General features: G+C 35.6%; 2 protein-coding genes across 2 annotated transcripts; both read left to right on the forward strand.

The window, feature by feature from the left end:
- The first annotated feature begins 10,828 nt into the window (after positions 1 to 10,828).
- LOC122005943 (HMG1/2-like protein) lies at positions 10,829 to 12,144 on the forward strand. Its single transcript, XM_042561196.1, has 7 exons — positions 10,829 to 10,940; positions 11,061 to 11,177; positions 11,265 to 11,322; positions 11,401 to 11,445; positions 11,549 to 11,629; positions 11,758 to 11,823; positions 11,921 to 12,144. Exons 1-7 carry the CDS (start codon positions 10,891 to 10,893, stop codon positions 11,936 to 11,938), a joined length of 435 nt encoding a protein of 144 aa, XP_042417130.1. The 5' UTR covers positions 10,829 to 10,890; the 3' UTR covers positions 11,939 to 12,144.
- Positions 12,145 to 18,413: 6,269 nt separating this feature from the next.
- On the forward strand, positions 18,414 to 22,217 carry LOC122005941 (butanoate--CoA ligase AAE1-like). Its single transcript, XM_042561195.1, has 2 exons — positions 18,414 to 18,714; positions 20,674 to 22,217. Exons 1-2 carry the CDS (start codon positions 18,517 to 18,519, stop codon positions 22,141 to 22,143), a joined length of 1,668 nt encoding a protein of 555 aa, XP_042417129.1. The 5' UTR covers positions 18,414 to 18,516; the 3' UTR covers positions 22,144 to 22,217.
- Positions 22,218 to 26,544: the final 4,327 nt, after the last annotated feature.

Here is a 26,544-nt window from a genome sequence, read left to right on the forward strand (position 1 = left end):
TAGATCATCAGTTATTGGTAACTCCTCCTCTAAGTCGCTGTACTGCCCTGGAAAAATTTCATATTGTTCAATCCGCATATCATTAACTAAGAATTCTTGTACATCTGTATTACATTGTAATTCCTCTCCAATTCGGGTATAATACCCTTCCTCCTCACTCCAAGTAGGCTCAAAGTAATCACCAAGTGTTGTACAAGGATTCAAAATCTCATCTTCTTGAATACTTGCTTCTTCATTTAGATCAAATGTGAAATTATTGTTTCTATTTCTATTTGTGTTAGGCACACCACTATACTCCGAAGATGATGGAATATTTGTTCTGGATAATTCTCCTACATGAGCTCCATGTCCAATGCTAGAATTTGTATTAAGCGTATTCCATATCTCAGAAAGAATTTCTTCAGTTATATGATCGTCCTTGATAAATAAATTATAAACTAATTTAGTTAATTTGTAACTACATAATCAAGTGTTGTTGTACATACAAATTTATCAAAGACCAAGTATATGATGTACCTATTATATTTTCATAATTTATTAGTGGTTTGTGACATAATCCGACTGATATGGGCCTAAGGTTTTTGTAATTTTGCATAATTCCAACCACTAGGAAGGGTTGAGCAAGGAAAAACTCTATATGATGTAAAAGCAAGTTTTAACCAAACATAACATTAGACCTTATGTGATTCCATATCAAGTCCATGATGGGTCTGATATAGTATGATATCAGGCCCATCGTGGGCCTGATATGGTATGATATCAGGCCCATTGTGGGACTGATATGGTATGATATCAGGCCCATCGTGGGCCTGATATGGTATGATATCAGGCCCGCATTGAAGTAGAAAATTCTCGTAAACTAGGGCAACCACTAAGAGAATGAGAAGCCTAAATAAAAAATGGTTAGCACAATTTAATTCCTTACAACCACAGAAACTAACAACATGTTAAATGGGTGTAATCAAATAATTTTGGGATGATAAGTGGCTTTTGGTATAAACACATTGATGGACCAAGGGTAATTGGATTTATACAAACTCCCAATCACTGTGAAGGGTTGAGCGAGAGAGAAGGTAGATATGGTATCAAACAAAATTTTTGATCAAGGCAGAAAGTGGGACTGATATGATCGCATATCAAGCCGACAGGCCCAACGTCCTGATACCTACCATATTAACCTAACATACATGAGCAAGGTCTAGCTGAAACCTACCATCATAATAGAGCACCTCACAAATCAATTAAGTATTGGAGTAGATCATATTGTAGGTGTTGTGGAATATTTATTCCCCAAACATCCAATGAAACCATAAGCACGATTTTTGTCATCACCCATTACAACCAAACTGTAATTTTTTTTATATCACTACCCTATTTTACAGTAATAAATCTATACATACATTGCCAAATCTTTAACTGTATTCTTCTACTAATTTCACTCTTGCTAGAAGTTTGTCCTTCAACGCTGACGTTCACTACAAAAATTTTCTGCTTTACCGATAGAATATACCGACGGAAAATAATTCCGTTGAAACAAATAGGATTTACCGACGGAAGTAGGGTTCCGTCGGTAAATCCTAGGGTTTACCGACGGAAATCAAAGTTCGTCGGTAATTACCAACGGAAAATCAAATTCCGTCGGTAATTATCGACGGAATCAAGATTTCTATCGGTAATTACTGACAGAATTTGATTTCCATCGGTAAACTCAAAATTATTAGGGCAACACGATCCCCTTTCCTTCTCTCGCACATGCGTGGATCTCCGGCGATGGCGGCGATAGGTTGCGTTTCACTCCGTTTTCTCCAGGTAAGCTTCTTCCATGGGTTTTCATCTGCCTGCACGGGGCTCCTAGCATATCCGCCCGCCAGCACGTGGCTGGGGGCATCTCCGCCCGCCAGCATGCGACTAGCGGCATCTCCGGCTGCCAACACGCGACTGGCGGTGTCTTGGCCGCCAACACGCGACTCGTGGCATCTCCGACCGCCAGCAGGCGGCTGGAGGCGTCTCCGACCGCCAGCAGGCGGCTGGAGGCGTCTCCGGCCGCCTGCAGGTGGCTGGAGGCGTCTCCAATGGCTAGCACACAGTTGGAGGCGTCTCTGGCTGCCAGCACGCAGTTGGCGGCGTCTCCTAACTCCAACACGCGGTTGGAGGCATTTTCGGTCTCCAACACGCGGCTGGTGGGGTCTCCGGCCTCCAGCACGCGGCTGGTGGCGTCTCTGGCTGCCAGCACGTGACTAGCGTCGTCTCCGGCTGCCAGCACGCGGCTAGCGGCGTCTCTGGCTGCCAGCATGCGGCTAGCAGCATCTCTGGCAGCCAGCACACGGCTGACGCCATCTCCGACTCCCAACACACGGCTAGCGCAGTGTCCGGCCGCCAGCACGCGGTTGGCGCCGTCTTCGGCCGCCAGCACGCGCCTAGCAGCTGTGTTGGCTACTAGAACGCAGCTGGCACTCTGTCCTATTGCCAACAGTTGTGCCGGCCGCCAGCCGTGTGCTATATTTTTTATTTTGGCTATTTTTAATTATGATTGTTTCTGTTTAATTTTAGCTAATTTTTAATTTATATTTTGTAGGTAACTGCATGTGCTACTTTTTTCCTATTAGCCCACTCTCTTCAGGTATTTTTTTCTTAAACAATGCATTTATATATTTGTTATATTAAATAGTTGACATGTTGAAATAGATTTGTAGGTTAATAATGCATATATGCTTTATGGTGATTGTTATGGTTTATGGTAAATGTTATACTTGTGTAAATTTATGTTTTAGATAGTAAACATCTTGATTTTAATAATGTGAGTATTAAACATGTTAATTGATTAACTTACTTAGTTATCGGCATTCTTTAGATTGTTTGTTGAAGGGATGCTTGTTTAATAATATTTTAAATTATATTCTCATTAAGGGATAATGTCTATGAACAAAGCTTGGATGTACAATCGATTAGAAAATGGATTTATTAGAGATGATTTTATTGCTGAAGTTGAAGAGTTTGTCAACTTTGCTAAAAGTAGTCATCCAGAATGTATGAATGGTGACGAATTAAAGTGTCCGTGCAATCATAAAAAATATCAAAATAGAGCTTTTCGTGATGAAGATACTGTAAAAATACATATATGTAGAAATAATTTTATGCCAAATTACTACAATTGGTACTGTCACGGAGAACCTTATTTGTATGAAACAATTGGGCCTTCTGTTGGTTCATCATCTGGCACAACTTTTTACTACGTCTGACTCATCAACTTATGATATTGGAATGCAATCAATGGTTCACGATGCAATTAATGTCGTAATTGATTATTCCAATATAAACGAAAGACCTACACCTGAATATCAGCAACTATATGAAATGTTAAAGGCTAGTGAAAGAGAAGGCTAGTGAAATGTTGAGAAGGCATTCCCTCAGGTCACTCGCAATTATCAGCTATTGCAAGGTTATTGAATATGAAAGCAGAACATCTTTTTTCTGAAAGATGTTATGATGATATATGTCAATTGATGTCAGAGTTGCTTCCTGCAGACAACATAATGACAGATAATTTTTACAATACAAAGAAATTAGTTAGAGGTTTAGGTTTGCCTGTAGAAAAAATTAATTGTTGTGTAAATAACTGCATGATATTTTGGAATGAAGATAGCGAACTGAATGAATGCAAAATCTGTACTCACCCTCGTTATAAGCATCATACTCGCATACTAGGGAAGAAGAAGAAAAATATTGCTTGAAAAGTGATGTATTACTTTCCTTTAACTGTTAGACTTTAACGCTTGTATGCATCTGTCACTACAGCTTGTCACATGACATGGCATATGAACATAAGCATGAAGGAGGAATTATGTGTCATCCTTGTGATTCCTCTGCATGGAAACATCTTGATACTGTATTTTTCTCGTTTGCAATGTAACCACGTAATGTGAGATTGAAACTTTTCGCAGATGGATTTCAACCATTTGGTCAGTCAGGACAACAATATTCATCCTGGCCAGTTATATTAACACCGCACAATTTACCACCATGGATGTGCATGAAAGATGAATTTATGTTCCTTACTGTGCTTATTCCTGGTCCAACCAATCCCAAAAAGAAGATAGATATTTTCTTGCAACCACTAATTGTATAATTAAAAGATTTATGGAATGTAGGGTCGGTGACTTATGATGTTGCAAGTAAAACTAATTTCAGATTGTATACTGCATTATTATGGACGATCAATGATTTTTCAGCATATTCAATGTTGTCAAGATGGAGCACGGTGGGTAAATTAGCTTATCCACACTACATGATAGATTCTGATGCATTTTCCTTACCTTGTAGTCGGAAAGTATCTTGGTTTGATAATCATCAAAAAATTTTACCTGTTGATCACCTTTTTAGGCGAAATAAAAAAAATCCTGAAAAATATTGTAGTCAGAAAACCTCCAAAATTCCATACTTCAGGTGAAGAAATCATTGAACAAATAGATAGTTATGGATTTCTACCAGTATCTTAATCTAGTTCCGATGAGATAAATAAATACATTGTTAGGATGTGCAACTGTGGGTGAAAAAAGGAGTATTTTTTAGGAACTCCCCTATTGGAAGTATCGACTCATTCAACATAATTTAGATGTCATGCATGTTGAGAAAAATTTCTTCGATAATATCTTCAACACTGTGATGAATGTGCCTGGAAGAACTAAGGACACTGCAAAATCTCATGAAGAATTAAAAGAACTAGTAAACAAATTAGAGTTGCATCAAAATGAAACAACCAATAGATTTCCAAAGGCTTGTTATACATTGGACAAAGATGAGAAGCAGGCTTTATGTAGTTGGTTGAAGGAAGTAAAATTCCCAGATGGGTATGCCTCAAATATGGCTCGATGCGTGGATATGAATAGGTTAAAGATGTTTGGGATGAAGAGTCATGACTATCATGTTTTCACGCAAAGAATTATTCCAGTAGCTTTCCATGATTTACTTCCTCATAATATTTGACAAGCGCTCACAGAATTAAGTCTATTTTTTAGAGATTTGACAGCGAGGTGTATTACGATGGATGATATGCTTCGGCTAGAAATAGACATTCCTCTCATATTATGTAAGTTAGAGTGCATATTTCCACCTAGTTTTTTTGATTCAATAGAACATCTGCTAGTACATTTGCCATATGAGACACAAATAGCAGGTCTTATGCAATATAGATGGTATCCATTCGAACAATTTTTGAGAAAATTAAAAAATAATGTTCATAACAAAGCAAGAGTTAAGGAGTCAATATGTAATGCTTGTAGGATCGAAAAGAATTTAGATATCTCCATAATGACATGATATTGTCCACTTTGGGCCTAGGCCCTCATAGTTTTGCTCTTGGGATCTCCCCAAAAGGCCTCATACCAATAGAGATATCTTTCTCTTTATAAACCCATGATCTTTCCCATGTGTTTTCAATGTGGGACTATGTTTGTAACCTTGCAACCCCAACAATCCCCCCTCAAACAAAGGACCACAGGCTTCCCATGTTCGATCCTCGACCCACCAGGTCTTCTTGTCCCTCGGTCCACCCGACCTACTAGGACTTCTTGCCTGGTTCTGGTCCTCTTCATCCGAATATAGGAGCCCCAACTTTTTTTGTTCGAGGTCAATATTGTACTCACATGGCTCAATCAGACCATAGTTCTTGTGCACAGTCGGCGGTTAAACCTTCTGGCAGTCCGAGCTCTGATACCAATTGTAGGATAGAAAAAAATTTAGATATCTCCACAATGACATGATATTGTCCACTTTGGGCCTAGGCCCTCATGGCTTTGCTCTTGGGCTCTCCCCAAAAAGCCTCATACCAATGGAGATATCTTTCTCTTTATAAACCCATGATCTTTCCCATGTGTTTTCAATGTGGGACTATATTTGCAACCTTGCAACCCCAACAATGCTTATCTGGTTGAAGAAGCATCTTCTTTCTGCTCCTATTATTTTGCTGATAATGTGAAAACCAGACATCGCAAGTGTCCTAGAAATTATGATGATGCTCAAGCAATAGACCATTCGATGCTTTTTATTTTTAAGTTTCCTGGCAAGCCAATGGGTGCATCTGTTTCTAGATTCTTAACTCCAGAAGAATATCATGCTGCAAGAACATACATACTCTTAAATTGTGATGAGGTCAAACTATACATAAAGTAAGTTGACTTCTCTAATTAAAAAATTATCCCCTATTTAATTTGTTGCTTGATATCTTAATTACCTTAAAATTACCTTCTTTTTCAGCTTGTATGAACAACAACTATATCTACAAAATCCATTAATGGATGTAGATGACGTAGCTGAAAAGTTAGAGGTTGAATTTGCATTATGGTTTGAAATATATGTAAGTCGGAGATTTTATCTAATATTTATGTTCATGTGTATTAAGTAGTGTTCTAATATCTACTAATTGTATAGGTTAAAGACTGTAGAATATCAAATGTGACAGATGATAGGATAATGAATCTTATATCAGGATCCCTCCGTAAAACAAATGTCTACTCTGGTTACTATGTTAATGGTCTTAAATTCCACGTGGCCCAACGAGATTCACAGAGATTAATCTATAATTCTGATGTTTGCGTCAAAGGATCTATGGACAACAATAACACTCAGTTTGATTACTATGGTAGACTTTAGGAAATCATAGAAATTGAATATCCTTCATTACCTATAAAAAGGTGTGTGCTATTTAAATGTTCATGGTATGATCCTACCCCAAGAATAGGTACCAGAATACATCCAAAGTATAACTTAGTTGAGGTTAATGCAAACAAAAGGTTTAACAAGTTTGAACCTTTCATGTTCGGGGTACAAGCGACCTAGGTTTTCTATCTTGAATACCCTACAAAGAGAAGAAGACCTAGTGAATGGCTATCTGTTTGTCGAATGAAGCCTCGATCAATTATAGAAATGCCAAATACCATCACTGCTCAAATTCCTGATGCATTTCAGAATGACGAAGTGGAGAGACATTCAATTGATACACAACTTGAATCAACATCTCAATTACTTGTAGATGTTAATGTCACTTATAAGGAGATAGATGATGGAGAGATGTCCAACAGTGAAGATGAATTTGTACTAACAAAGTCTAGCAATGAATACTTTGAAACTGTTAATGTTGATTAAACATATGCTAATGTGATGTCAAAACTGTTAATTTCTATATAATTTTGTATTGTGATGCTAATGTTAATGTTATGCATGTTTGTAGATATATATATATATATATATATATATATATATATATATATATATATATATATATATTATTATGTAGATATGTTATTAGAGTAGATATATTATGTAGAGTAGATATATTATGTAGAGTAGATATATTATTACTAGTACATGCATGCTATGTTATTTTGTAGATATATTATTATGGCTGAGCAGCAGACAGTAGCACCCCATGGCTACAAGGTTATTAGAGTTATCGGAGATACGTATGTATTTTTTGTTATTAGTAATACAAGTTCATTTATTTATTCAATAATTTTCATACCTATTTTTTTTCCTTACAGATTTGTTCCTGATGGCCACCGGGTAGCCTCTTATATCACTGCAAAGTTTAAAGAGCAAGTATGTACTTCTGGTACTACATGGAGACATGTAGACCAGGAGATGAAGACATTTTATTACAATGAATTCGTAGTAAGTAAAATTAATATATTTAGTATTCAATAATATATTTATCCTTTCATATACTAAAATCTCAACTTATAATTGCAGAAAAGATACACATGGGAAGATGGCCAATAAGAACAATTCAAAGCTACATGGAATAGTTATTGTGTTAAACTTTACAGAGACCTCACGTATTATATAAGGAAAAAGGGCACTAGGTCGGCGTATGTTTCGGAGACGACATGGACTGCATGGACGACCACCTGGGTTGCAGAAAGATGGCGAGAAAATGTTGAAAAGGCTTGATCTAATAGAAATATAGAATCAGGTGGCTCAAGCACCGGAATCGCTCGACATACGTCAGGATCAAAATCTATTGTTGAGCATGCTATGGATTTGATAATTTAATTTAAAGTTATACTTTCTAAAAAATTTTGATTTTATTATCACACTAGTATGTATAATATGTACCAAATTATTTGTGTATGTAGGAGTATGATCTTGCTCGACAACCCACATGCATGGAGGTCTTTCTGAAGACCCACAAGAAGAAAGATGGGTCATTTGTCGATTCTCGATCTCAGGTCTTACACGTAAGATTATTAACTTTATTATATTTGTTCATTTCTATTTTGATTAACTTTAATAATTATTATCAAATTATATATTGATCAATATTATAATTTTTCACATAGGAGCAAATGACAGAAAGAGTGGCTCAGGCCTCTCAGCCATCATCAAAGGGGGAGGAGCCACAGTCTCTATCCACCGACGTGCTAAATGAGATATATTATGATATTGTCGGTGGAAGGACAATAACTCCACCCCCTACGGCCTTGGCTCTCAGGCCAAAGTGGCATTTGATCGTTTGAGGACTCCTAGAGGTCGTGCTAGTTCCTCTTCTTCTAGTGAGATGCAGTCTTTAAGATGCGAAAATAAAGAACTGCGCACTCAACTGAAGTCAATGGATGAGAGGATGGCTTCTATGGACCAGTGAAGGCCTGCTGAGGAGAAGAGGAGGACGGATAATGATGCTCTCTTGGCCCGTATGCAAGAGATGTTGGCAAATTTCGCCAAAACCCAGAGATTACATGATTTTGAGTCACTAGAGACTCAAAACCCATCAAACTATGGTGATTAGTATGTTTTGAGGTTTGTTCAACTACAATTTAAATTTTTAATTATCATACAAGTTACATGTAAAATATATTTAATTGTTTTATTCTAATATGCTTATTTCTAAATATTATATTAGTATATGTTTCAGGCGTCAATGTGTACATATTCAGCACGATCATCATCATCATCATCATCCTATCTAGGTATTTATTTTTTACATGTAAAATTATTATACATATATCCAATATTTTGAATTATACATCAATCTGATTATAATCTATTGTATTTATTTTCTCCAGGATTTTACACTATTAGTTATTTTTATCGTATTTGTTATCATGGTATGAATTTATATATTTGAACATGGAAATGTTTAGATTCATATATGGATGTTTTGTTTATATTGTGTTTGTTTCTATATGTTTAGACATATATATGGAAATGTTTAGATTCATATATGGATGTTTTGTCGGTATGGATTGTTAGGATTTGTAAATTAACTATGTATAAATTGTTAGTATGTGTAAAATATGATTGTATGTATAGATTGTATAATATGCTGCTTATATGTATGAAATACCATCAATTGTGATGGTTTTATATGGATATGTAATTTGTAAACACGGTTGATTCCTAATACAATTGGTTGCTGCAAGTTTTTTTTTTTGATTTTGTGATGGAATACCTTCAGAAAACAAATTCCGTCGGAAATGTGTATCGAAACTTACCGACGGAAATTATATTTCCGTTGATGATTGCCGACGAAAGTTCTTATCCCGTCAATAATCACCGACGGAAATCAAATTTCCGTCGGTGATTACCGATGGAAATCCAATTTCCGTCAATAAGTTTCGATACGGACAACCCGTAATGAACCTTATTCTCGACGGATGATCTATTTCCGTCGGAGAAGCTGGCGTTGGGTGCACAGTATTTCCGGCAAATTTCCCTGACGGAATTATAATTCCGTCGGTGATCTACCGACGGAATTATAATTCCGTCAGAAAATAAGGCTCCGACGTATGTTCTCGCAACTGATGGTTTCCCGTCGGCAATCCGTCAGGATAATGATTTACTGACGGATACTCCCGTCGGTAAACCCGAGATTATTTGTAGTAGTTTTTAACTGCTGTTATCCTTTGGACTCCTCTTGAAACTCTTACGGATCACTAAACCCTAACTGATCTTTTGCAATCCCTCCAACCAACACGAGAAGGAATAGTAAGCGAAGGAGGTTCATATTTCTTTCGTGTTTATAAAACCAGACAGAGGGATGGAGGGAGAGAGACATTGAGAGGGCATGCATTTGAACCACAAATTAATTTTCAATTCAATTTGTGGCTTAGATGCTTAAAAAATGGTGATTGAAAATAGGGGTGAGCATTCGGTTAATTCAGTCCATAAATTAATCGAATTAACCGAAAATCGATTTAGTATTGGCTAATCGAATCAAATTAAAGTTTTACTAAAACTGAATTAACCGAATCAATTATTTTAGTTAACACTGAATTAACTAAATTTGTTTAAAATAATAATAAAAATAATTTATACAAAATTAATATCAAATTAACCGTATTAACTGAATTAACCGAATACTTATCCTAATTGAAAATAAGAGATTGACATCAGTGGAGTAAATTGAGAATTGATTTTTTTTCTACGCCTTTTGGTATAAATTAAATTATCCTATATATTTTAATAAATACAATATATCAACTACGTCTTTTAGTAAATTATCATTTTTTATTATATAAATTGACTCTCACGTTATTTATTTATTAAATAATATTATATAAATATAGATGTATATTTTTAATACAGAATAATTAATTAGATAATTGATCAACAATGTTTTAATTTTTTGGTACGGATTCGAATACTTTTCGCACCGGATCCAAGTCCAATTAGGCTTCAGATTCATCTGAACCTTCTACTGGCCAATAGCGCGGTTGCCGTCGGATCGATGACGTGTCGAACCCCAAATATCCTGCCAAATTCCCGCCCAAATCAGCGCTTCCCTTTTCGTCGCCTCGGCCTTTATAAGCTTCCCCAATCCGCCAAATTCCTCGTTTTCTCCCTTTTCTTCCTCAACCCTTAACCCTACGCTACCTACCGGCCGATCTCCGTTTCGCCATGAGGCAAGGCAAAGCCGTGAGCGCGGCGTCGAGCAGGGACGACACGAGGTAAGCCTTCTCTGCCTTTCTTCCTTCTTGGTTTCGCTTTCGCCTTTGGGATCTATTTGCGGTCGATCTGGCTGAGGTTTGGTTGGCGGACGGTGAAATTGTGGGTGCGGTCTTTTCTAGGGTTCCTCGTAAGAGAAAGGGCTCTGATGTTGACGGTGGAAAGAAGGCGAAGCGAGGGAAGGCCCTGAAGGACCCCAACAAGCCCAAGAGGCCTCCCAGCGCCTTCTTCGTCTTTCTGTAAGCATCAATCATCGCTTTCCCCTAAATAACATCTCTTATTCCCTTTTTTCCCTTTGGCTTATATTTCCACGATTGAATCTGAAGGGGAGAGTTTAGGAAGGAGTTCCAGCAGCAGAACCCTGACAACAAGAAAGTCGCTGCTGTGCGTGATTATCTTTCTCATCCACCTTATTCGTCTTCTTTTATCTTCTATTGTTCATGATTTGTTTTCCTTGACCAGGTAAGCACAGCTTGCGGTGATAAGTGGAGGTCAATGTCTGAATCTGTGAGTTTTATCTTATCCAAAGAATTGTTTCAGATTCTAAATTGTTGTTTCTGTATTTGAATTTGTGTAATTCAATCATCGGTGTGCCTTCTCCAAATAACAGGAAAAGGCTCCATATGTAGAGATGGCTGCCAAGAGAAAGGAAGAATACCAGAAACAAATTGTCGCTTATAATGAAAAACAGGTTTCTATCAATTCACATCAAAATTTAGTTATCTCCACATCACAATGCTTCTCATGAAAGCCTCATTTGCAGTTTAGTTGCGTTTTCCTCTCATTTGCTAACTTTTACCATTTCGATTCTTTCCTTAGTCTGAGGGATACAGTGGAGAAACTTCTGATAAATCTAAATCAGAGGTAGACTATGAGGATGGACAGGTGATTCTCTTCTTTCTATTCTTTACTCAGTTTCATTGTTAATTTATTTTTGTATATTTATGCACTGAAGTGTTGTTTGTCAATCTTTATTATTCAGGAAGAAGACCAAGAGTAATTTGAGCAAGTTGAATTTCCGAAGCATGGAGTTTTTCGTTCTTTGTTCTTAAGTTCTTTAAAATGTAGTCCTGAAAGTACAAGCTTTGGTCTTTGTTGCCGTTTCTCTCTTGTTAAAGGATATATACTTGCTGGCTTTTACACTTGTTCCATATAATTGTTTCTGGTTTGTTTATCAAAGTATTTTCTTGACGATTCTTTGGTTCACTTTGATGGCGAGCTTGATTGATCGCTTGTTTTCTTAAAATAATGAACTTTTCTCAATCTCCATTTCCGAAATGACAAACGTCATCTTTCCAAGTTTTTAAGTACCAATAGAAGCTTCTTTTCTATAAAATATAAATAATTATGATGTAAAACTCTATTTTTTTTACAAAAGATTGGTTTCGGAAATTTTTTAATCATAAAATAATAATTTTACTGTTACAATAAAGCAATAATTTCTTTCATTAAAAGTAAAAAATAAAAATATTAAAATATTAAAAAAACTAGGAGTTTATTATTGATGTTTTTAATTATTAATGTTATTTCAGATTAATAATTTGTAAATTTAAATTTTATTAAAATTTATTTATATATAATGTAGAATAAAAAGTAAAAAAAAATATATAATGAAAAGTGTGAGATCAATAAAAGAATTATTGAGAGATTTTTTATAGTCAAAAGATGTGTAAGATTTTTTTTTTTTTTGACATGATGCAGATGTAATAAAGAAGCTCATGAAGAGATTTTAAAATTATGGATGCTCTTAATATTCCTATTCCATTAGAGTATCCATGGTTGTTGAACTTCTCCATAAATTTCTTTGTTATTATATTTGCATCATGTTAAAAGTAAAAAACCTTATACATCTTTCTATTATAAAAAGAAATTCTCAACAATTATATAATTAAATTTTAATAAAATTTAAATTCACATTATTAATCTCAAATAATAGTAATAATTTAAAACATTAACAATAAACTCCTAGTTTTTCTAATATTTTTATTTTAAAAATCAGAAATAAAAATATTTAATAAAATTAAAAAAACAATGAACAGAGAAACTTTATTGTAATCAACGAGGAGCCACATCAAGAACTCCCATTGTAGATGCTTAAACGTTTACCCTATTTTGTACATCAGCATTCCCCCCTCCTCTCTCTCCATTTCAAATAACTCCTTTACCCTCCTCTTTTTATTTTATTTATTTTCATTTAATTTTATTTTTTTAATTAATTTTGTTTAAAAATAGCTCTCATATTTATATATATTTAATTTATTTAATTTTTTATTTTTAATTAATTCAATTTATTATTTTTTATCAATACGATATTTTTTCAAATTTATTTAGTTTATTTTTTAATCAATTTTATTTATTATTTTTTAATCAATACTTTATTTTTACAATTTTATATAAATTTAATTTAGTTTTATTTTTTTAATTAATTTTGTTTATTATTTTAAAATTTTATATAAATTTTATTTAACTTTATTTTTAATTAATTTTATTTATTTATTTTTTCATAATACTTGTATTTTTTTTCAATTTATCATTTTTTAAGTTTTGTTTTTTTATTGATTTTATTTTTTTGTTAATCAATTTTTTTATTAATTTCTTATCAGTTTTATTTTTTTTGAATAATTTTTTATATGTTTATAATCTTTGTTTATTTTTAGTTATAAATTTTAAGAGTTATTATTTGTAAAAATTTTAAAAGTTTAAAAATATGGATCAAAAGAAAAATTATATATTTAAAATTAACAAAAATACTAACAATTAATAGTGCATATATTCATAATTTAGGAATAAATATTTTTTTTCAAATGAAGAGTACATGTAATTAAAAAAATATAAAAATATATAAAACTAGAAAGTTTAATCAATATTGCCTCCAAATTCTGCTTCCGACGCGTTTGGTGGTGGTGTACCTATTACTTCATACCACAAATGAACACGTGTCTTATAACAAGTGACCCATCCTTTAGCTTCATACGATGAATGTTACCATCACCACGTTAGAATGGGTGGTACAGGGTAATGAGGATGTAAGAAAATTTGTACGAAGTGATTGCTAACATGAGCAATAGCTATTTCTCGACGCTCATGGTTTGGAACTAGAGGAGTTCTTAATGACAAGTGAGTAAAACAATTCCCAACACTCTCACCAAATGTATGTGGTACAAGATTGTACCTTGATGCGATGACAATTCCCAAATGCATAGAGTCCATCTAATACATTTCTGGTGCCCACGGATCGAATCAATTTAATGAGAATAATAGATTGGTTACCAAATTTGGATCCTGTTAAAGTTGATCATATAGATCCTTATTTTGTTAAATCTTTTCTATAAGCTCGAATCTTACTTGAAACCAATCTTCTTCGCCATACCCAATTAGTGCAGCTATTGTCCTGAATTCACAATAACCATCAGGTTGAACATCAACAGTGTGAGAAATATAACGCTGCAGAGGCACAGATAATTTCTCAATATAAGTATCATGGATGGGTGGAACTGGAGAGTGATCATGGGTTGTTTGAGTATTGCGAACTTTCGACCTCTTTCCACGTCTTCCTCTCCCTTGAGATGTTGCAGTCGGTTGAGAGACCCTATATCCTGAAGTGGATGCATCTACAAAAGAAGGTATGCGACGTCCACTTTGCTCATCTATATCCGTAGATCGACCTCTATGTTCTGTGTTGTATGAAGGGGCTCGAACTGTACTTTGAGATGGATTTATCATATCGAAAAACTTGTCTATCATATGCTCTCGCATATGTGGATTCATCCCATCTAATATCTCAACAACGTGGGATGTCCTGTTAGGTTGTGCTCTCTCGTCATTAAACCGATGTACGTGCATCGACAATCTCCTCCAATAAGCGTTGATACTCTGAAGCTGAATTGGAATGGAAAAGTAACGGTAATGTGCAAGATCATATTCGTTTGATAATCCGTATACAATTTTAATAGAACAGTTGCATCTGTCGACTAGCTGGTGAGATACTTCCTCAATACATTTTAGCTGACTAGAAATTAATTTCATTGTCTTTAATGAAATCCGACACCTTATTTGACTGAAAATATCATCATGTAAATGTTGATGGTGTGAAATGTTGAGAGATCTCTCGAATGACTTCTTAATATCCCCGAACTGAATTCTCAACATTTTATGTATTTTTTTAAAAGATGTCTGTAGGAATGACATGGTATTTCCCAAATATAACTTCAGCCTCGCATATGCAGACTCTGCCCTGTAATAAAAAAAATGCATTGTGCTTTAATACTGAAAAGAATTGAAATAGTATAATAATGAACAAAATTTAAATAATAAATGAATAAAGTGACTATACATTTGATTTGAATTGTTCCCAAAGTGCATATATGTATCAACCTATGCTGAAACAAACCGCTCTTTGTAAGGATGTAACTATGAATCCCAAAGGTAATTTAGAACACCCTCAAATCGTTGATACTCCTTGCGCATGACATCCCACTTCTGCTGATAAGACCATTGTGTCGATGAATTAATGAGTGAATGCCATGATGCATAAAAATGTTGCCACTTCAGACCAAGCATAGGGGTGCATTTCTTCATTACGCACTGGTTTATGTGCCAAAAACAAAGGATGTGACGTGTATTGGGAAAACATGTTTCAATGACATTAATAAGAGCCAAATCCCGATATGAAACAAACACCAATGACAACGATGCCTTCTTTTCAACCATCCACTTCTGTAAGGTATCTAATGTCGATGTCAGTTGCCTTGTCCTCTCATTACTAAGATATGCGAACATAAGTGAGTAAGTTCGCATTGTGGATGTGATACCCACAACCTCCAATAGTGGTATCCAATACTCATTGGTCTTGTATGTGACATCAATGATCAACACAGATGAAAAGTTGATAGACAACTCTAGACTTTTTGGATGAACCCAAAGAATATCTGTGATTTCGTTGGTGTCTGGATTTGTACGGTAATTATGGAGGTTTTCTTTATTGATTAATTGATCCAAAACATACTTAATATAATTTAGGTCGTCCCGTTTAGCGTATTTATTTGTGAAAATAACATTGTAAATACTTTTGATACCCGTAGTGTTTGACGTGTCTCTTTCCTTCAAAATATTAAGAATTTCATGAGGCGTGATGTTGTTGGCCATGTCGAACACAAATTCTTTCTCTATTGGTTTTAATCTACTCGGGTACTCATGACCATCAATATATTCCATCAATATATTCTGCTAATTGATGATTATGAAAACCATAGACAACCCTTAAACCCCACATCACATCATCTGGAGGTATTGGTATACCTCGCAGTTCAAATGGCCATTCACATTTTTTAGTCCCAGTATTTCTTTATAAGGATTGTCCATCAACTAGATATCGTGGCAGTTTGTACTTTCCACCTCTTTCACACATAAGATGACACTTTGATAGCTTATCACATTTTAAATTAGCAGAATTTTTAATAACTACTACAATATTATTCTTTAGACCAACTGTCTTTACCCAATTTATCATGTCTTCTCTACTTTTAAATATCTATATAAAAAATATAACAAAGACGTATAAGTATGACATTATTCAATCTTAATATAATTTCTCTACTTATAAAATAAATAACGAATATGCATAAAATAATGATAATAACTAACCTGATATGTGGTAAATTCGACTGTATAATCGCAACTATTGTTGGAGATACTCTTTCCACTATGAACATCATTCTCAATTGACTAACTATCTGAAAATAAACCCAAATAATAATCCATAATTTCCTTCTATAAATTACGAAAAGTAATGGCTAAGAAGATAACTATGTTTCAGGAAGAGAGGAGAGGCTGAGAGGGAGATAACAGTGGAGGGAGGTGTAATTGAAGAGTGACTAAAAATGAAATGTAAGGGGAGGATTTAAAGGGAGAGGTTTTGACATGTGTCAATAGTTGAAGGGTGGGTAAATTTAAGGGGAGGGGAGATTCTGACATGTGTCAAGAGTTGAAGGGTGTGTAATTTAAGGGGAGGGGAGGTTCTGACATGTGTCAAGGGTTGGAGGGGTAATTTAAAGTGAGAGGGGTGTTTTGACATGTGTCAAGAATTGAAGGATGGGTAATTTAAAGAGAGAGGAGTTCTAACATGTGTCAAGAATTGAAAGTGGGGTAATTTAAAGAGATGAGAGATTTTGACATGTGTCATGTGTTGGAAGGGGTAATTTAAAGTGATGAGAGATTTTAACATGTGTCAAGGGTTAGAAGAGGGGTAATTTAAAGAGATGAGAGATTTTGACATATGTCAAGGGTTGGAAGGGGGGAAAATTTAAAGGGAGTGGAGATTCTGACATATGTCAAGTGTTGAAGAGAGATAATTTAAAGGGAGGAGGTGTTTTGACAGGTGTCAATGGTTGGAAGATGAGTAATTTAAAGAGGGTGAGAGATTCTGACATGTGTTATGTGCCAAGGGTTGGAGGGAAGGATGATTTAAAGGGAGAAAATGTTCTAACATGTGTCAAGAGTTTGATAAGGGTAATCTAAGGGAGAGATTTTGACATGTATTAAAAATTATATAAAATAAAAAAAATTGATAAAAAAATAATAAATAAAATTGATTAAAGAAATAAAACTAAATAAAAATGAAATAAAAATTTAAAAATAATAAACAAAATTAATTAAAATAAAACTAAATAAAAATTAAATAAAATTAAAAAATATATATAAGTATTAATGAAAACATAATAAACAAAATTAATTAAAAAAATAAAACTAAATAAAAACTAAATAAAATTAATATATATATAAGTATTAATGAAAAATAATAAATAAAATTAGTTAAAAAAATAAAACTAAATAAAAATTTAAAAAAATAAAAAATATATATAAGTATTAATGAAAAAATAATAAAAAAATTAATTAAAAAAAATAAAACTAAATAAAAATTAAATAAAATTAATATATATATATATATAAGTATTAATGAAAAATAATAAATAAAATTAGTTAAAAAAATAAAATTAAAAAAATTTAAAAATATATATATGTATTAATGAAAAAAATAATAAACAAAATTAATTAAAAAATAAAAATAAAAAAAATTAAAAAATATATATAAGTATTAATGAAAAAATAATAAATAAAATTAATTAAAAAATAAAAATTAAAAAAAATTAAAAAATATATATAAGTATTAATGAAAAATTAATAAACAGAATTAATTTAAAAATAAAAATAAATAAAAATTAAAAAAAAGAAAAGAAAAGGAGAATAGAAAAGTCATTTGAATTGGAGAGAGATAGTGAGAGAAAACGGAGGAGGTGTAGTTCAAATCTTCTATCCTTAAATCTCCTTGACTTTCTTGAATTTATCTTCATTAAGTGTTATAGTGTTGATTCGCCGGTGGTAGATTAGAAGGATGAGTGGAAAATAGGGATCAATGATATTGAGGATAAGAGATTTGAAGACCTGGGTCCCACGTAGGATTTATAAGTTGTACAATTCTGGAAATCGACGACCAAGGTCAGCAAAAAGGGTAAGGTAAATCAAGTGATTGGAAGGAGAACCAAAGTCAGTCTCGCTTCGCCGGAGAGAGGGGGGAGATCCATGGAGGGCAGCATCAGAAGCCCGGCAAACTACCTGCCGCTTTCGCCGATAAGCTTCCTGGAGCGCGCCGCCGTCGTCTACGCCGAGCGCGCCTCGGTCGTGTACGGCTCCACTTCCTACACATGGAAGCAGACTCGCGACCGGTGCCTCAGGCTCGCCTCCGCCCTCACCGCCCTCGGGGTTTCTCGCGGAGACGTTGTAAGATTTTGCTAATACCTTAGCCTCTTTCATGGAGTACTGAGATTGAAATAAGAGGATTTGCTGTCTTCTGGTACTATGAGGATTACAGATCTGGCTCTTTAGCCTCCTGATTGCTGGATGTGTTATTATAGTTTATGGTGATTGATTATTGGTAAACTCCATTCTTTTGCCTAGGTTTTTTTATCGGATGGTCTTAGTTCTATCTCCAGTTTTAGGGCACAGGATCCCCTATTCTTAAAGTTTCTACTGAACTCATCCATACTGATTGAATTATAAATTGGGTTCTTTCTCCTTCTTACTGCTTGATCTGTTACTATATTGCCAATTTTGGTGTCAATCAACGTGGGTGTCACTTTAACGACCAGTGATTTTGACTTTTTATAAAAAAAACAACAATGGTTGCTATCAATATATACTCTGTCACCAGGAGGACCACTAGATTGAGTGGCCAATGATTTAGTTCTCTATGTTTCTTCTAAATTCCACACTCAGTTAAATTGTTTGATTTTGATTTTTCTCATCTTAAGAAGTGAAATAATGTTCAGAAATTGACCAAAACGTTTGTCGACATATAAGATTGCTACTGAAGGGATCCATCGTATGCAGTTTTAGATCTAATCTAAGGATAAACTGTTAGACCATTTATTTTTATTTATTGAACGGCATGTTCTGCTACAGCTTCTCACCTTAGGTCATCACTACTGCATTCCAGATTCACTTCCATGGTCCACCTCTTTCCTTAGCAAAGAAATTAAATACAAAAGAGAAAAAACAGAGATAATTGTTTATTGTGTTGTTATTTGCTTCTATTAGCAATTACAATGGCCAAGTTGTATTGCATGCATGTCCAGACTTGAAGAAGATGCATGATGTGGTTTATGATTTTGTGACGCTGAGAAGGATAACGATTATCCTGCAGGTAGATAAGAAGGGGATGAATCCTCATATAGCTAAAGCGGTATTTATATAAACTCTAGACCCTAAGACTAAAAAAGAAAAAAACTCCTAATATATGAATCGAAATTCCTATTTTGTAGAGAAAGAAAAGAGATCTTTCATAAGAGGAAATTTTTTAACAAAAATCCTAATTAACAAAATAGGACGTTGATATAGATAAATCCTAATCCATATATACCAAAAATACCCTAAATACCATAAAAATGGAAATTATCAAAAATAATAAAACTATGTTCGCAGGCTCAGATGAGGGCCTAAACAGTGGATTTTGGATTGAAAACTGGTGGTTACAGTTCTTCGTAATAAATGTAGGTCTCTAAATTCCGCACGCAAGACCCCTGAGTCCAGAGTAAAAAGTTATGCCCTTTTGAAGTTCAAGGGATCCTATTGAGTTAGTCCTGCATCATTTTGTTTATGTTCAAATAATTTCATGGGATGGAAAATGTTCTAATGAAGGAAATCTTAGAATTGCATAAAACTCAATGAAGGGATGATCCCAAATAGCTAGGGCACATGATTGAGTTTTAGTTGCTAAAGCTTCAGCATTTAGGGCACTATCTCAACAAATCCAAGGAAGAGGGTAGCATGAAAGAGCACTAACTGTACACACCACTTCTGGAACCTTCTGCATAAATACCTTATATTTTTCGGTTCAAATGTAATCTAATCATTCATATTGTTTGTATTTGTTTGTCTCTTACATATTAAGTGCTTATTTATTTTAATTTATGGTTAATATTTCTTGACTGACATATTGATAGAATCAGATAACATTAAATGTTTTCTTGATAATGACAGCATGAATCACATGTTTCCCCAAATTTAGTAATACATTGCATAGATCACGCAACCTAATTAACATCATCGTGTTTTGTATTATCACTTTCATTTTTCATTCACTCTTTAGATGGTATGCCTGTGATGAACTGGCTATCGGTCAATAACTACTTTGTGCTTGTACTCATACAACCATTGTTCTCATATGCTTGGTATGACAAGGTTGCTGTACTTGCTGCAAATATTCCTGCGATGTATGATCTACATTTTGGAGCCCCTATGGCTGGTGCTGTGCTCTGCACTCTCAATACACGGCATGACTCAGCAATGGTCTCCACTTTACTTAAGCATTCAGAGTCGAAAGTTTTATTTGTGGACTCTCACCTTCTTGACATTGCCCAAGGGGCACTAAAACTTCTTGCCGAATCAAATGCCAATCTTCCTACAATCATCATAATCTCAGATATGACTGACTCTGATGGTGCATTGGGTGGTGTCGATAGATCAACTATTCTAGAATATGAGACTCTTCTGCGAGATGCCTCTCCTAACTTTCAGATTCAATGGCCTATTGATGAATGTGACCCGATCTCGATAAACTATACTTCTGGCACTACATCAAGGCCTAAAGGAGTCATCTACAGCCACAGAGGTGGATACCTGAACGCAATTGCGACAATTCTTCTCAACGATATTACAACAGTGCCAGTATATCTATGGACAGTGCCTATGTTCCATTGCAATGGGTGGTGCCTTGCATGGGGCATAGCAGCTCAAGGCGGCACCAATATCTGCCTGAGAAATGTTAAAGCAAAGGCCATCTTTGACAGCATTTCTCTTCACAAGGTTACCCATCTGGGTGGTGCTCCGACGGTCCTCAACATGATCGTAAATGCTCCGATCACAGTGCGTAAGCCACTCCCTGGAAGAGTAAGCGTGATGACTGGTGCTGCACCTCCTCCGCCCCATGTCATGTCCGAGATGGAAGAGCTTGGTTTTTGCGTTACTCATCTTTACGGCCTTACTGAAACATACGGTCCAGCAACTGTTTGCACTTGGAAACCTGAGTGGGATGCATTACCTTTGGAAGAAAGAGCGAGGCTCAAGGCTCGCCAGGGACTTCATCACATCGGAATGGAGGAGGTTGATGTAAAAGATCCATACACGATGAAAAGCCTTCCTGCTGACGGCAAGACAATTGGTGAAGTGATGTTCCGGGGAAACACAGTGATGAACGGGTACTACAAGGATCTAAAGGCAACAACGGAGGCAATGAGCGGAGGATGGTTCCATAGTGGTGACCTTGGAGTCAGACAACCAGATGGCTATATCCAACTCAAGGACCGTTCAAAAGATATCATCATCTCAGGCGGTGAGAACATCAGCTCGATCGAGGTAGAATCCGTGCTTTTCAGCCACCCTGCAGTCCTCGAAGCAGCAGTAGTCGCGAGGCCAGATGACTACTGGGGTGAGACCCCTTGTGCTTTCGTCAAACTGAAGGATGGTGTTACCGTTACTACAGAGGAAATCATAACATTTTGTCGTGCTCGGTTGCCTCATTACATGGCTCCTCGAACAGTCGTGTTTGAAGATCTCCCCACGACTTCTACAGGCAAAACTCAAAAATTTTTGTTGAGGGAGAAAGCTAAGGCCATGGGAACCATATTTAGGAAAGGAGGGAGCAAGCTTTAATTTGCATCTTCTGCAACTAGTTCAAGGTAATGTTTTGATCCTTCAAAGATAATCAAGTGCATTGCCTTTTGTCATTTATATTGTATATTTTTCAAGGGGAGGCTTGAAGTAATTGTAAAGTTATTGCCATGTGATCAGGAGATTATGGGTTTGGGTCACGGAAATTGTTTTTTGTAAAGTAGGATAAGAATGCATACAATAGATCCTTTCCTAAGATTTCATATTTGCAAAGCAGGATAATACTGTTCACAAATATACTTTTTCCCAATAATCCAGTATTGACAGGTGCATTTTTATATTGTATATTTTTAACGATAAAATTGCTTGTGTACCTACTAGTAAGATGCATGTTGAATGAAATCTACCAATGCACTGTGTTCTTGATGATTTTTAACTGAATAGTTGTAGTAAAAAGGTGGGCGCTACTTCTCGATATTTTTCACAATCCATTCTAAAATTATATAAAGGAAGGTACATTACAAAGTTAATTTATAGTCAATCATCAAGTATTTTGGGGTGAGAAATGTTTGTTCTCAAGAACATTCATCGGTTAGGTTTTAATCCCAACATCACTATCATTGTAGTAAATTTACTATCCACTAGCCCTTTTGGCTGAATAGATGTTCTATAATTATAAAATCTATTTGGATTATCATTTCTGACATGATTCATGTTGGACAGATATTATAAGTTATCAAATGAGCATTTTTATTTGGATTATTATCATTTGTTTTTAAAACCGGGTGTCCAGTAATTTAGATTATGAGCAAGGAACATCCAAATTAATATTGTTATTAATTTGAAAGAAAATCATTCTGATTTTAATCAAAGTTAAGGTGGAAGTGCATATTACTAAATTATTCGTGGTTAGCCAAAAAATCAAAAAGACATTTCTAATTATTAAAATAATCAAAGCTGTCCATTTATAGAGGTAAATCATGAACTTAATTTATAGTTAATCACTAAATATTAAGGGTGGGAGAAATATTTTTCCAATGACATGTGCCGATCAAAATTTAATTCCAACCATCTACTAGCCTTTTCGACTCTTATAATAAATTTACCATCCACCCACTGGTCTTGGCGACTGAATAGTTGTCTTCTTGGATGAGTCTAGTGGTTAGCGCATGAGATATTGTCATCATGAGGTCTGGGGTTCGAATCTCGGCAAAGCCGAGGTAAATACTTCCCTTATATACTAGTCATTATTCCAAAGGCTAATAGTCGTCTGTGATTTATCTCTTCCGTATTGATCCTGAGATGAATTGATGGGGACGCTGTGACAAACGTATTCAATTTTTTTTTTCCCACCTTGGTGACTGAATAGTTGTTCCATAATTATAAAATTTATTTGGATTATCATTTTTGATATCATTCATGTTAGACAAATATTATAAGTTATCAAATAAGCATTTTTATTTGGATAATTATCATTTGTTTTAAAAACCGGGTATCCAGTTATTTGGATTATTAGCCAGGAACATCCAATTTGTTGTTAATTTGAAAGAAAATCATTTTGATTTTAATCAAAGTTAAGGTGGAAGTATATATTACTAAATTATCCGTGGTTAGCTGTAGGAAATAGGAACGTAGGGGAAATTCGTGTTCATCACTTTTCAGGGACAAATTGTTTCTTATACTCCTAGGCCCTTTTTGGTACGATGGATTAAGATAGGATTGCAAGTCAAATTTGTTTGATTGATTAAAAAAAAAGTCAATGATAACTACATAGCCTGATTAAATACTGTAGCACTTAGAAAATCAACTCCTTTTCAAATAAGGTATTAATGATCTCAAATTGAATAGTAAACCTGATAATTAGTTAAAAGGACATTTTTACCCTTTGCCCTACAACAAAAACTAAACTTTACCTTTGGCTCGTCTTCTCAACTTCTCATTTCTATACCAACGAAGTGTGTAGAAACAATCTGCGGGTGGATCCAAATATTGAGACGCCTCTTCAGTGGACTTGATCTCTACAAAATCTACTAGTTTTTGAAGGTAGATGATCATTGTTATTATTTGTTGTTGTCTCACATTCTCTGCTGCTATAATGATATTTTTGTGTTCTTGTTTGACGTTCTTTTTTCTATTTTATTGTTCAAATTTTTATTGTTTTGGACTTTTTTTTTTCCATTTTATTGTTCGGCTTTTTATTATTTTGGACGAAATCCAGTAGGTTGTCCACTAAACTTTCTTGAGTGCATCTAAGATAGCATCTTAGATATTGCTGGGTTTTTAATATTAGAATTTAAAAGATCGAGTTGTTAACTTATTGCTTATTGAGATTGAGTTGTTTTTAGTGAGATTGGATCGTTCGTTAGTGGGTAAGATGTAGGATGATTTTTATGTAACGAGAGTTTCATATTTTTCGTAAGGTATATCATATGTTCGTGGTGTTCGAATCGCTCATTATGTTTGATTGTTCATCAGGACTCATATGTGTTTCTTCAAATTATTTTGGTAATTGGTGAAAAAGTTTAGTGGACAAGACGATAGGGCTTATCTTTGGAAGATGGACATTAGACGTAGAAACCTCGTACTTCTTGTGGTGCTGCATCAAATGTTTTGTCTAAATTTTTTGCTGTTATGTCTTTTAACACGACATCGAATGAGATTACTCAAAAAGCGACGTCGTGAACCTCGTACAACACTAGCCTCGTACACCTTGACACAAAGAATTAATGGGCAATTGGAAAGTTTGCATAGGATTGTTGAAGTAGGAGATGTTCAATGTGTGGTAAACTTGAGGATGGATCAGAATGCATTTGCACGGTTGTGTTACTTGCTAACAACTGTTGGAGGGTTGATAGTTTCTAGATATGTATGAATTCAAGAGAAGGTAGCCATGTTTCTATCTATATTGGCGCATCATAAGAAAAATCGAGTTATTGGTCATGATTATATACGCAGTGGACAGACAATTAGCACACATTTCTATGAAGTTATGGGATCACTTCTGAAATTACATCCAATACTACTAGTGAAGCCTCGACCTGTAGATGATAGTTGCATCAATGAAAGTTGGAAATGGTTCAAGGTAATATATTGAATCCTTTTTATTATTTTATGAGTTTTTGTTGTTGAATGTATCATTAATATAAAGATAGTAACATAACATTATTATTTGCATTATAATTTAATTCAGGGATGTCTTGTGCCTTAGATGGAACATATATCCCCGTACATGTTCCAATCCGAGATAAGGCGAAATATAGAACAAGAAAAGGTACTATTGCGGTTAATGTTTTGGGGGTTTGTGACCGCGATATGAACTTTATCTACATGCTTACTGGGTGGGAGGGATCTGCAGCAGATGCTAGAGTTCTTAGAGATGCATTGACTCGTGATGATTCATTAAAAGTTTCAAGAGGTAATGTAACCACTTGTATATTGATCCGGCGGTAAGAATGGGGGGCCCACCTTCTGAAGGGTCCCAACCTAAGGATGGATGGAAGGCTGGCCAAGCGGGTAATGGTCCGAGCGGAGCTAGAGATAACCCATCCATGGGCTTGGGTTTCCGACGCCAAGGCAAGAAGATCGAAGGGCCGAGCGGAAGTCCGCTCGGCTGGGACCGAAGGGCCGATCGGGTGGTCCGTTCGGCCAGGATAGGGGCGAGGGTACAAAGGTGGCCGAGCGGTCTATGCGCTCGGCTCGGGTTATGGGATATCAGCAGAAGCATGTCTGATGATTAGGCCGTACACAAGATCACACGATGGAGGATCTTGCCGTCACATCATGGGAAGGTTGATACAGTAGCAGTATGGCCTCATAGACGTCTTCCTGACAGATCCATATCTGGGCATGGCCCTTCTGACAGACCCATACCTGGGCATGGTCAAAGGCGGGTGGTTGCTTTGACTGGCGCGCCCAGGCTTCTTCGAGAGGTCTATATAAGGTCTCCATTTATTCACCGGAGGTATGCAAATCTTCATCTTGAGGCCACCTATTCGTTATTCCTCGCCTGACTTGAGCGTCGGAGGGCCGTCGCCGGGACACCCCTCCCGGCTCGGTTTTGCTGCAGGTTCGCCGGAGCGCTCGAGGATCCAGCAGGGAGCGCCACGTGCCCAGTGTCCGTTGACTCCTGGTTCGGACAGGATCAAATTGGCGCCGTCTGTGGGAACGCACCTGCATCCGAACAAGAACGATGGACGAGGCTGGACGACAACACACGGTGGCGCTTTCGACGGAAGAACTCGAAGCTCTAGTCGAGATAAGGGCCGCCAAACTTGTGGAACAAAAACAGAAAGCAGCGGCCGAACGGCCGGAGCAACAAGCAACATCTGCGTCGGGCGGCCGAGCGGAAGCACCTCCAGCCACCGTCGCATTCCACCGGGCCTTATTTCGCACCCCTGAAGCCGCGCCAGCTCGGAGAGATAGAGGCTCTTCTTCAGACGAAAT

The sequence above is a fragment of the Zingiber officinale genome, chromosome 7B, assembly GCF_018446385.1.
Source record: "Zingiber officinale cultivar Zhangliang chromosome 7B, Zo_v1.1, whole genome shotgun sequence".
NCBI lineage: Eukaryota > Viridiplantae > Streptophyta > Magnoliopsida > Zingiberales > Zingiberaceae > Zingiber > Zingiber officinale.

Bases quoted from the DNA above. Each gene is read 5' to 3' on its own strand.
- LOC122005943 (XM_042561196.1), top strand. From the start codon at position 10,891: ATGAGGCAAGGCAAAGCCGTGAGCGCGGCGTCGAGCAGGGACGACACG. The intron at 10,941-11,060 runs GTAAGCCTTCTC...GGTCTTTTCTAG, and splicing joins TCGAGCAGGGACGACACGAG to GGTTCCTCGTAAGAGAAAGG. The intron at 11,323-11,400 runs GTGCGTGATTAT...TTCCTTGACCAG, and splicing joins ACAACAAGAAAGTCGCTGCT to GTAAGCACAGCTTGCGGTGA.
- LOC122005941 (XM_042561195.1), top strand. From the start codon at position 18,517: ATGGAGGGCAGCATCAGAAGCCCGGCAAACTACCTGCCGCTTTCGCCG. The intron at 18,715-20,673 runs GTAAGATTTTGC...TGGTATGACAAG, and splicing joins GGGTTTCTCGCGGAGACGTT to GTTGCTGTACTTGCTGCAAA.